General features: G+C 44.6%; 1 protein-coding gene across 1 annotated transcript; it reads right to left on the bottom strand.

Moving 5' to 3' along the window:
• Positions 1 to 1,698: 1,698 nt before the first annotated feature.
• LOC123163151 (putative disease resistance RPP13-like protein 3) lies at positions 1,699 to 7,423 on the bottom strand. The gene is made up of 4 exons (XM_044580911.1): positions 7,105 to 7,423; positions 6,215 to 6,430; positions 3,010 to 4,477; positions 1,699 to 2,758 (listed from the first exon to the last, which is right to left on the bottom strand). Exons 1-4 carry the CDS (start codon positions 7,368 to 7,370, stop codon positions 1,865 to 1,867), a joined length of 2,844 nt encoding a protein of 947 aa, XP_044436846.1. The 5' UTR covers positions 7,371 to 7,423; the 3' UTR covers positions 1,699 to 1,864.
• Between the last annotated feature and the right edge of the window lie 5,588 nt (positions 7,424 to 13,011).

Genomic DNA, 13,011 nt, shown 5'->3' with positions numbered 1-13,011 from the left:
AGTTGTTAATGATATGATGATGATATTTATTATATCATTGGGTGAAAGAACCGCAGATTAGTTTCAAGTGGTGAAACTAGTCCACGGTTCTTTCACGTAGTGATGTAATAACTCATTATGATGTAAAAACAATCTCTAAATTGCTACTGTATGAAAACTTGTATAAAGGTGTATGAATACAACATGAAATAAAAAAGAAATAGAATATGGAATAATAGTAGTAGCGCGGGCTGCCAGAAGCGCTAATAGTAACTACCAGTAGCGTTGTTCCCAGGAAGCGCTACTACTAAGTGGATATAGCAGTAGCGTGGGTGGACACACGCTACTGGTAATTTTTAGCTGTAGCGCCGTATCAGTAACGCGCTTACCTGCGCTACTGATAGGCCAAAAACATGTGCTACTGCTAGGATTTTCCCTAGTAGTGCACCCTCGCGCTTGCAGTCCTTTCCCTCTGCTAAGCTTTTCCCTAGTAGTGCACCCTCGCGCTCGCAGTCCTTCCCCTCCCCTACTGTCAGTGCTCACACTCATTTCCCCCTACTGCCAATGTCAACTGGGAAAGAAGACTACCACCCCTGTCCTTCACTCGATCAGGTGCCCACCGACGACCATGATGTGCAGATCAGCGAACCCCTCGCATGCAGCTCTCTCGTCACCAACATGTAGTTCCTTGACGCCTCCATCCATGCTGCAGGTACAAAAAAAATGCCCAGATCAAATTCTTCAATGTGTGTTCTTCACTAACGCGAGCAGTGCAGGTTGCTCTTCCATTGCAGGGCACTTGGGTCGGCGGTTCAGTACCCAAAAACCAGTGAACTACGCCCGTGCATCCGTGCACTGCCTGCAGCTCATTTGGTTCAAGTTTCACGTGTGCGTGGCCATGGATGTGTAATACGGCAGTGCACACCATGCAGCTCGCCCTCCGCGCAGTCCACACAAAAAAGGCTCGGGCACCAATTTGCTTGGCTGGCTAACGCATCGCTGTGAGCGACCGGTTCACTTATTTTTAATGGGATGGGAGGCGCATTTCACTTATATGTTGCATGCAACTCGGCCCAGGGCGGCATGTGGCTCTATCGACGGCAGCTTGCAGTTCTGACCACGAGCACATGCAGTACGCCGACGCACTCCGTGTTCCTCATCTCCACTTGCAGTTCAGTCATTGGATGCGTGAAGAACGTTTCTTCAATCCACGAAGTCCTCTCCGCCACACATCACCGATGAGCGCCGTCGTGCCTTTTTTGCACATTGTTTTGCAGCCCACTTCGGCGACTATGCAGTTTGTGTTGTACATGGGTGCAGTTGATCCACGGGTTGAGTTCTTTTTTCTCAATTTTTTTATGATGATGAAGTTCCAAAAAGACTCCCTCAGGGTCTTCTTTCATAAGTTTCAAATGCCCACTTTAAGTCCTTCTAAATCTCTCTTGTTTGGTTTAGATGGGACTAAAAGGGACTTTTTTAAGTCCCTACATCAATAAGTCCCTGTAAACAAATACCCCTTAGTGTCGTTTGCGCCAGCCAACGCCAGTACTATTTACACCCGCTAGGATCCACGGACTACTGTCGTTTGTCGTGAAGTGCATGCCTGGAATGTGCTCATGTTGCAGCCTAGCATATATCAACTGATTGACAAAATGGATTGGAATTAAGGATAACCAGACTGAGGAAATGGATTGGAATGATCCAATTATTATTGATAGATGAACAATTTACACACACACACACACACACACACACAAATAAACAATCTGACATAACATGTAAGATTCACACATGCACACACGCACACGATCACACAAGGAACACTCTCAATCTTAGTAATTAACTAGCACAAACAGGAATATGTATATTCATCAAATTAATTAATCTAAGGTTTTGTTTGAATACGGCTCGCAATCGGACGAGCCCCGCCGGTGGCCGCCATTAGATGATTCAGTAGGGCCTGGAGAGCACCGTTGGGCACCTCAGGCGCGGGATCCGCCATACCTCGGATGTATTTATCGTCGATCTTGATCTTGTCCTTGATGTCGGGTTTCTGAGAGATATCAACAAGGATTTCAGGGGAGTAGGTGACGATCTCCACCTGCACGAGGTTATGGCCAAATGCGGGGCTCTGGATCTCGACCCGCAACAGCTCCACGTCCAGCGTCACGTACTTGATGCTGTGGAACCCGGTGCTGAAGACGATGCTCTCCGATTCACAGGCGCCTTCTAGCAGGACGAGCACGGAGAGGAGTGGCAGGCCAATTCCCAGCTGGTTGATGAAGGACTGCGGCACCATCGTGTTCTTCAGGAACAACTGCGTCAGGGTCGGGAGTGTAAAGTTGCGGCCCGACAATGTCGGGGATTGCTCCATCTTCCCGGCCAGCCGCATCATCTGGAGGCGTGGGAGGTTGGATCTAGTGAACAGATCTGAGGGGATCACCGCCTGATCTCCAGAAGCGAGGTTGAGGATCACGAGGTACTTGAGCTTGTAGATGGCCTCCACATTGCTTGCGGAGATCCCGTCGACGTGCAGCATGTTGAGGCGTACCATCCTGGAGAAGGTTTTCTCGTCCCAGGCACCGTTGTTGCCATGGTTTACAGTCGTCAGGTTCCGTAGCTGCTCCAGGTTGCCGACTCGCCTGGGCAAGAGGATGGACCCGAACACGTGCCGCAACGTCCTTATTTTCCAGAACCCCATCGGGAGCGCGTTGACGCCGGTGCCTCGGACGTCCAGCGTCTGGAGCCGGGTCAGCTTTCCAATTGACGGTGGTATTACCTGGACAATAGTTTTTCATTCGAATGTTTTTTAAACAAGAAATTGCACTCTTTTCGATTTTTTCTAAACTAAAAAAACGTGACTAGATCCAGTCGGCTACTCAAAAGTCAACATGCATTCGAGTTGGCTTTTTAAATGCCGACACTATGCCCCTGTCGGCTTTTGACAATCCATGAGGTTAGTATTTTAGAATATTTTAATTTTAGTCTAATATAGACTTCAAATTTTGAAAAAGAAAACAGCTCAATTACCTTGAGGGAGCAGGAGGTGATGGCGAGATGCTGCAGGTGCACCACGCTCCCGATTTCATGGGGTAACTCGATGCCAATGTCGAGGCCATCTAGACTGATGACACGGAGGAACTTGGAATTGCACAGGAGCCTCTGTATGATCGTCTTCGGGTCCGTGTAGGCGCTACCGGGGCTCCGAAGAAGATGGGGGAAGACCCGAGCAATGGTGGTGTTTGTACCTTTCTTGTTCCGGTCACCTGCAGCATGAGCCGCCGCCGTCGCCGTCCCCATCCCCGTGTCTTCTTTTTCAAAGCTTGAGAAGATGGACCGCAGCTTGGGCAGAGGGGTGGCGAGGGCAGCATACTTATCGCTGTGATTCTGCAGCGCGAGGCGGCGAGTGGTGGTTAGCATCGGGACATCGTCGCCGCCGTGGACCTCCTGCGCCTCATGCAGCAGGAAGTCGTGGACCCTGGACTGCACAGTGACGCTCTCGAACCCAGGATCGGCGTACTCCACGGGCGGGATGTTGATGAGGTGCCTCTGGGCCAGCTCGTTCAGGAAATGGCTGCCCACCTTCTCCATCGTCATGCCCCCCCTGGGGCTCAGGAAACCCTCCGCCATCCACATGCACACCATGGTGCGCGCCTTGACCAGCATGTTCACTGGGAAGCATGCCAGGTAGAGGAAGCACGATTTCAGGTCGTGCGGGAGGTCGTCGAAGCACATGGAGAGTATGATGTCGTCCCGTTTGGACTTGCCGGACTTGTCCGTGAGGTGCTCGAACACGCGAGTCCATTCCCCGGGGAACTCCTTGGTCTGCAGGAGGCCCGCCAGCAGCACGACAGACAACGGGAGACCGCCGGTGACGTCGTGGATGGAATCCAGGTGCTTCTTCATCTCTAGGTCGTCGGCTGAGATCCTGTTATACTTCTCACCACCCCTGCCCCAGAGGAGCGCCTTGCGGAACAGCTCCACGGACGTGCCCTTGTCCAAGTGCGTAAGGAGGATATTCCTATCCACGAAGTTGGAGGACTGTGCCACCGGGTCCGTCCGTGTGATCCTCACCACTCTGCTCTTGGCGCTGCTCGTCCTCCCGAGGATGGACAGGATGCCGTTCCACTCCGTGCTGCTCACCTCACCGTCGAGGACCAGCAGGTAGATCTTGGCTCGCAGCGCCGCTTGTAGCCTTACCCCGGGATCATCGTCGCCGTCGTAGCTGCTCTTGGTCGGTTTCAGCGCCAGGCGCAGGAGGACCAGCTTGAGGATCTGCGAGGCGCTGAGGCCTGGCGCGAAGCTCACCCACACGCGCACCCTGAAATGCTCCTTGGTTACGGGATCCTCGTAGATCGCCTTCGTCAACTTTGTCTTGCCCAGGCCGCTCTCCCCTGCCAACGTGATCACCATGGGGTGCTTGGATTCCTCGTTGAGCACCTTCCTCATTTCCTCTTGCTTCTCGTCTCGTCCCACCAATGGTAGCGTGAAACGACCCCTATGCATGTCCAACTTTTAAGTGTTATTAGGGTTTCTATATACACATTTATTACATGACAATAAGTTTAGGTGGACACCAGGGTATATATAAACTCTATTTTATTCATTAAGTTTGGAATAATAGAATAAAATATGTTACAACTTCTATTACATGACATTGAATGCAACTCTGCTTTATATATTAAATTCGGAATAAAAATATAAGAAATTGCTTTTTTTAGCTGGATAATGAATACAACTTTGTTTTATTTGTTAAATTTGAATAATAATAATGTAGACACAACTTTTATTAGGTGACTAGTCAATGTGTACGTGCAATGCACGTTAATTTGGAAGTATGTTAAGTGCATGCGGATATTAGGTATGATATTATTTGCGTGTTATTATATGATTAGCAGTATATTTGGCATGAAATTAACTGCATGCTAAGCGTCTTGAGCGCTCGATATTGTCTAGGTCGTTGAATTGACATGATTCGATGGCCGAGATTAATTGGATCTGCCCCTTTGAGTCTTTTTATATTGGTATAGATAATGTAGAATACTCACTCCGTTCCAAATTATTTGAAGTTTTAGATTTTGAATAGAAGGGGAGGCCTGGCACAGCGGTAAAGCTATTGCCATGTGACCATGAGGTCACGGGTTAGAGTCCTGAAAACAAACTTTTGCAGAAATGTAGGGAAAGACTGCGTACTATAGACCCAAAATGGTTGGACCCTTCATCGGACCTTACGCATGTGAGAGCTATATGGACCGGGCTGCCCCTTTGAGATTTTGAATAGACGATTCTATGTACCTAGCTACTTTGGATATATATCTCTAAATTCATTAACATTCATATAAGCCTGTATGGAGGAAAATAGATCCAACACTTCACATAATTTGTAAGGGAAGGAGTACAACTCTATTTTATTCATTAAATTCGGAATAATAAAATATAAATGTATTACAACTCCTATTACATGACAATGAATAGAACTCTAGTTTATATACTAAATTTGGAATAAAATATAAAAAGCATGTTTTATTAGTTAGATTTCTGTACAACTCTATTTTATTTAGTAAATTCGGGAATAAAGAAATATCAACGTATTACAAATCATATTTAAAAAACAATCAATAAAACTATGACTTATTTGTTAGATCATGCTTGACAGGACGATGGCACTTATTTAATTAATTCTAATATTTCAGATAATAATTTTTATTTTCGTACAAATTTTATTAAAAAATCCAGAAATATCTAAATTTGTAATAAATTGTGTATGATAGTTAAGAGTATATTTGATTTAAATTTATTTTCATAATAATTTTTATTATCGTACAAATTCTATACAAAATCCAGAAATATCTAAATTTAAAGTAATTATGGAGTCATTAGAAAATTATAATACCAATGTAAATTCTATAGAAAATATAGCAGTGGAAAAAAGATATATATGTACGAGTAAAAGAGAAAATTCATATACATAACTTGTTTATTTTGTTTGAAGTAGCTCGAGATTGCACTTTATCTTTATTTGTTAGACATCAATGTTTGAATAAATTTTTCCATATTTTAATGATATATGTAAACTATTATAGTGGTGAACTGAATTAAATACTAGTTGGTGAACAAGTAAAATAATAAAAGATCATATTAATGTGAATTGAATAATGAAATCTAGTTGCGGAAAAACATGGACCAACTCGCTAGTTTTAGAATGAAAAAGAAAAACATTGATTCGACAGCTCACAGATTTTCGATAGCAGCACTGATGTCAGTGGACGGCCTCCATGTGGTGACTGATGAGGAATCCTGGTTGTCGATCTTGTACTTATCCTTGTTCTCGATGATTCTCTCGAGCCTCTTGTTGATGGATCCGACTCTCCTTGAAAGGTCCCTCCGCACGCGGACCTGCGTGGTCAATCCGATGAAGAATTGGACGACGGCTTGGCTCCAGCCTGGGTACCTTCGGAGTTCAACAATAGTATAAATAATTTAGCTCTATTAGCCCTATAATATATATGTGCGGTTCAATCAACGTGCAGCTCATCACCAATTGGCGATTTCGGAGCCACTTTGGTTCCTGGAGTTATATAATACAGACATATCTTAGTCGACTGGGAGTTTTTAAGCCTCAGACGGATATATATTTTATGAAATTTAATTTTTTTAAATTTTATTAATTTTAGATTTTAAATTACTAAAGTTGTATTCTTTTGTAATTTTAGTACTTCAAAATGTGATACTAGTTACATATTTTGAAGTATTAAAATTGCATATTGACTAAGTCGTAAGGACAAATCGGTTAGCTGGGCATTAGCAAAACCATTATAAAATGGGATCTATTGAAATCTCAGTTGCCTGAGATTTTTTCTGTGTCTAAGTCGATTTATTTTTTGTATAAATTTAGTACTTTAGAATGCACAACTTCACTGTCTGCGCATTTTAAACAAGTAAAATTCTACTTTTTTGTAACCTTAGTATTTTATAGTTTAATAATTATAGAGACATAAAAAAAATCTTTGTCAACTAAGAACCATTTTACATTTTAAAATAATAAAGTTGTATAAACAATTGAAATATAAAAAATATCTCTCTGACGGCTAAAAATTAGCAAAGCCAGGGACATCAGAATCCTACTTGGAGAGGTCGATCTTGAGGAAGTAGCGGTCAACTGCGTCCTCGGCGTCAAAGACGGCGCCACGTATCTGGTGGAGGCAGACCCTGGTGAGCTCATCGTTCCTGGCGCGCCGCCGGGGCTCGGCATCGCGGAGGAAGGCCTGCAGCCACATGAGCTTGTCCCGGAGGTTCCGCACGTCGTCGTCCACCGCCGCCATCGCTTGCGCCTCCTTCATCACCAGCTCCTGCAGCGCCCCCAGCAGCGGCCCCATCACCGCCTCCGCCATGATCGACCTCTCTCTCTTGTGCTGGATGAAGAGCGATTGGTTAAAGAATTGCTTCTTTTGCTGCCTGGTCATATAGTTTATATCTCTCAATTTATAGTATGGGCCTGGCTGGCATTGATTCCATGCTTCGACGATGGATTACAAATGATGAAAGTAAAGTTGGGTAGCCAGATCCAGGGGAAAAGAAGAGGATGCCATGCGTGCGTGCGTGATTGACCGATCCAACACATTTTGCTAGGGTGTGGCACACTTTACTTGGGCTGGGTTATTTTTCCTTTTTCTTTTCTCTATCTGATATATGGGCTGAGCCGGACCTACAGTATTCGGCGACTACTTAATTTAGAACCCACATTGACTCGTAACTGTATATCGGTAGTAGAAACTAAAGAGATCGAGAATGACAAGCCAAACGTCTGTACTCATACATGATAAATGGTTGCCAAGCATGACTTGCAGTAGTTCGGCCGAACTCAACATGCATGGTACTAATTTGCACCATAAGAACTCAACATGCATGGCTATACGAAATCGAATGATGTTGAGCTCTACACATGATAAAATTCGTCGCGTGGCCTGGTGTACATATCGGTCCGGAGAGCGACTATTCAGCCATGAATACATCATACTTCCTCTCCAGATCACTATGTCGGTGGAAAAGAACAATTCACGATACTTTTTTTCTCTCCAATACGCATGGAAGCGAATCAATACATTGATAGGTAGGGAGAGTTAAGGAGGGGGGGGGGGGGGGGGGCGCTTCTGAACGAGAGGTCCACAGGAGCAGACAAGGGGTTGCTCAGCCCCAAAGCAAGAAAATTACATTACATCAAGCAATGACGATCCTTTTCTTGCCCTACCAAAAAGGAAAAGAATATAAAGACAAGGGGTTGCTCAGCCCCAAAGCAATTAAATTACATTACATTACATCATGCATCTTTCCACCTTGGCAGACTTCCATGGACCCACATTGTCAATTCCTTGCTTAACCCATCACAAGGCGAGACAGGGGAGAGTCGAGAAGAGCCGCTCCCCTAGGGTTCCCTGCACCGCCGTCGGCTCCCCGAGCGAGGCGGCCGGGGGCTTCATCCCTGATTCCCCTCCAGCGCTCCCCTACGGTCCTCCCTCCCCCCGCTGCCGTCAGCGGACGCCGTCGGGCCGTGCCACGTGGTGTTGGCGGCGGCTAGACTGCCTTTCCCCTCTGCGGCCTCCCCTGCTCGGGCGGTGGTGGCTGGCGGCGGTGCTCTTTGGCCGGCGTTGGTGTGGCCCGGCGGTGGTGATGTTGCGTGCCACGGTAGCTCTCGACGCGACGGTGCGGCCATTGGCCATCGAGCGGCACGGTGGCGCTGGTGGCTGGCGGCGCTCGCCCAGCCCAGATCTGGGCCCATTTGGACCTCATCTGGGTTGGGGCGGGCCGGTGGCTCGACGTTCGGCGGCGGTGCTTCCTGGTGGTGGAGAGGTGGCGGCGGACTGCGGGCAGTGAGGACTTTGTCGGTCGGCGAGTTGTGGCGTGGTGGCAGGACTGTCCGGATCCACGTGGGCCCGGCGGGGCCGTCGGGGCCTGGCAAGTCCTCATCGCCGCGTTTGTAGATGGATTGCTGGAGCTTGCATACCTTTTTAGCATCCTTGGGATCCACAAAACCTTCAGGTTGCATTATATACAACTCCTCCTTAAGGAAAGCGGTTTTCACATCCATTTGCCAGATTTCATAATTGAAAAATGCATCAATTTCTAACATAATTCTAACAGACTTAAACATCTCTACGGGTGAGAATTTCTCATCGTAGTCATCCCCTTGAACTTGTAGGAAACCTTTTGCGACAAGTCGAGCTTTATAAACGGTGACATTACCATCAATGTCTGTCTTCTTCTTAAAGATCCATTTATTCTCAATGGCTTGCCGATCATCGGGCAAATCCACCAAAGTCCATACTTTGTTCTCATACATGGATGCTATCTCGGATTTCATGGTCTCAAGCCATTTGTTGGAATCTAGGCTCATCATAGCTTCTTCATTGTTCGTAGGTCCGCCGTTGTCTAACAACATGACTTCTAGGACCGAATTACCGTACCACTTTGGTGCGGAACGTACCCTGGTCGACCTACGAAGTTCAGTAGCAACTTGATTCGAAGTTTCATGATCATCATCATTAGCTTCCTCTTCAGTTGGTGTAGGCATCACGAGAACTACTTTCTGTGATGTGCTACTTTTCAATTCGAGAGAAGGTGCAATTACCTCATCAAGTTCTACTTTTCTCTCACTCACTTTTTTCGAGAGAAACTCCTTCTCTAGAAAGGATCCGTTCTTGGCAACAAAGATCTTGTCCTTGGATATGTGGTAGAAGGTATACCCAGTGGTCCCTTTAGGGTATCCTATGAAGATGCACTTCTTCGCTTTGGGTTTGACCTTATCAGGTTAAAGCCTCTTGACATAAGCGTCGCATGCCCAAACTTTAAGAAACGACAGATTGGGTTTCTTGCCAAACCACAGCTCAAACGGTGTTGTCTCAACGGATTTAGACGATGCCCTATCTAAAGTGAATGCGGCTGTCTCTAATGCATAACCCCAAAATGAAAGTGGCAAATCCGTAAGAGGCATCATAGAACGCACCATATCCAATAGAGTATGATTATGACGTTTGAACACACCATTACACTATGGTGTTCCAGGTGGTGTGAGCTGTGAAATAATTCCACATTGTCTTAAATGCATACCAAACTCGTAACTCAAATATTTACCTTACCGATCAGATCATAGAAATATTCACCTCATTGGTCCGTGGCGTTCACACATTCACAGAGGAGCAGACACACCTGTCCAACAGGGGTTGGGGAAGGGGCCAGACTGACGGCATCGCCTTCAACACCATGTAGCTCTTGTCGGGCCGGGGGCATTCATGGTGGAGGGCGACGGCTTAGCGGCAGAATCGCCTTTGTTGCCACGTGATTCTTCACCGGCGGTGGTGATGGCGGAGGGCGACGGGGGAGTCCGTCGGATCGGACGCTACTAGATAGCTACCCTAGGCTTGACGAGACGGAGGCCTTGAGGAGAGCACGCTATGGGTGTGATGGACGGAGGAGGATGTAAGAAAGGTGGCGGAGGAGGCCGCCATTCACCGGACTGAGAGGATTCTGTGACGAAGACCTGGGCTCTGACTTGGGCTTGCTGGGCCAGACGCAGCCGCAAAGACATTTGTTTTGTCGTTTACTTTATTTTGGACGTTTTCTCTGGGAGCCCCTATGTGCCGCATTCTGCGGCAAAAGAGGTGGTCTATCGCACAGGCCGCGCCCAGACTGGGCCGACACATTATGGTGCCCTGGACTATTTTCTCAAGACCGCTCGCTGCTAGCCACTGCAATTAAAGAGGACTCGTGAAAAAATGTTATCGTGAGAATTTAAAACCAAATAGCGGTAGCAGACTTAAAACTATTTGAAAGAATCCCAAACAACATTCCAAAATTTGATTTATTTTCTGAAATTACAAAACATTTTTGACAAATCCAAACAAAATTTGAAATTTCATAACTTGTTTCGTAAAAGTGAACATTTTCTGAATTTTTGAACAAAATTTCAAAATGGGAACTTTTTTTAAATCATGAACGTATTTTGAATTTTTAGAACAAATTTCCAAATAGAGAACAATTTTCAAAATCCCAAACAAATTTGAAACACGAATAATTTTTTAATACGTGAATGAAAATTACAAAACGAGAACATTTTTTGAAATTTGTGAACAATTTTTGGAAACAGGAACATTTTTTCAAATCCCGGTCACTATTTAAAATTCTGTAAAAATGAAAAAAAAACATTCCGAACAATTTTTGGAAAACATTTTTTAATATGAACAACTTTTGAAAACACGACCATTTTTAAAGAAATTGGTTTTTTTAAAGCACAAAGTTTTTAAGTTTTCAAACAATTTTTGAAACATGAACATTAAAAAATAAATTGAAATTGAAATATTAAAAAGAAACGAAAAAAAGAAACAGAAAAGGAAAAGAAAAGAAAAAAGAAACAAAGAAAAACGGAAAAAATAAGAAACCAGAAAACCGATTCAGGGAACCTGCTAGAAGGTTCCTAAAACCAGAAAAAACCGGAAAAGATGGAACACATTATCGGGCTGGCCCAGGTTACCACTCGCTCGCTCTGTGCGAAACCTCGACTTTTCGACGCAAAATGCGCGAATAGGATATTCCTGATTCTTTTGTATCGCTAATCACGGAGATGGGGATTAACGCCAGAACCTTGGAGCGAACTAGGCCTTGAATGGGTTTTCCTATGGGCTTTTCACAATTTTTTCATAGTTTACCTGTCTCCGCCACTGTCGGCAATACCCGGCATCTTGTTCTGATCAATGAGGAGGGGCAGTTGGTGGAAAGCCGTGCAGAGAGGCAATGGTAGAAGACGTCGGCCGCACAATGGCATCACATACAATGGCTCAGGAGGAAAAGATCCACCGGCCGACGCGTAACACATCCCTATGTATTTTCCTTCATGTACCATCTTCACCTATTTTTCTTTTGCAGTTTCACAATAAATTATTCCTTATTTATGGTGCTTCGGACCTAGGATCGTAGAGACAATTATGGACTATGGATTCAGAAAGGAAGCGGATTGGCCACATAAAATCTTCATCAATGAGCCATGTTGTCGGCAACAAATTTCAAGCTTCAGTTTCATACTTGCTGATTGAAATAGTTGATGATTTGCATACCATTGTATTCCAAGGGTTTGTAGCACTAGTAGAAAAAGGGTCATTTGTCCTGGTTCATAAGGGCATTTAGTCCCGGTTCTGGAACCGGGACTAAAGGGTCGTTACTAAAGCCTCCCCCTTTAGTCCCGGTTCTTACACGAACCGGGACTAAAGGCCGTCCACGTGGCCGATGTCTAGAGCTCCACCTTTAGTACCGGTTGGTAACACCAACCGGGACTAAAAGTATTTTTACGAAAAAAAATTGAATTTTTTTTAAATTTATTTTTTGAATTTGCAAATTTCTGAATTATTTTCCAATTTAATCTCTAATCACCCCTCATCACGGCTCAACTTAACCTCTAATCTCTAATCACCCATCATCTAACTTCCCGGGCGGTCACCCATCCTCTCACTACTCCAGCCTGAGCACGCTTAACTTTTGGGTTCTATTCCCCCTCGTTTCCAAGTTTGCACTTGTTGTTTTCCTAACAATAGTAAGATGTCAATCCTATTAACCCTCAGGAGTTTAGCTTGAGCATAAAGTCACACGTTTCACTGTTCGAGTTTGAAACTATTATTCTAAAAAACAATAATTATTAAGTAACACTAATATTTCTTCAATAATAGTTTGACCATAGTTTGACCACAGTTTGACCAGATTTGACCATAGTTCAAAAAATTGAAATAATTATTTAGTAACACTAATATTCTTGAATAATTATGTAGTAACACTAATATTTCTTGAATAAGTAGTTTGACCATACTTTGACCACAGTTTGACCAGATTTGACCAAAATTCAAAAAATTGAAATAATTATTTAGTAACACTAATATTCTTGAATAATTGTGTAGTAACACTAATATTTCTTGAATAAGTAGTTTGACCATAGTTTGACCAAATTTGACCATAGTTTGACCAGATTTGACCAAAATTCAAAAAAAATGAAAT

The sequence above is a fragment of the Triticum aestivum genome, chromosome 7B (genome assembly GCF_018294505.1).
Source record: "Triticum aestivum cultivar Chinese Spring chromosome 7B, IWGSC CS RefSeq v2.1, whole genome shotgun sequence".
NCBI classification, from domain to species: domain Eukaryota; kingdom Viridiplantae; phylum Streptophyta; class Magnoliopsida; order Poales; family Poaceae; genus Triticum; species Triticum aestivum.
This window is presented reverse-complemented; position numbering and strand designations above follow the sequence as displayed.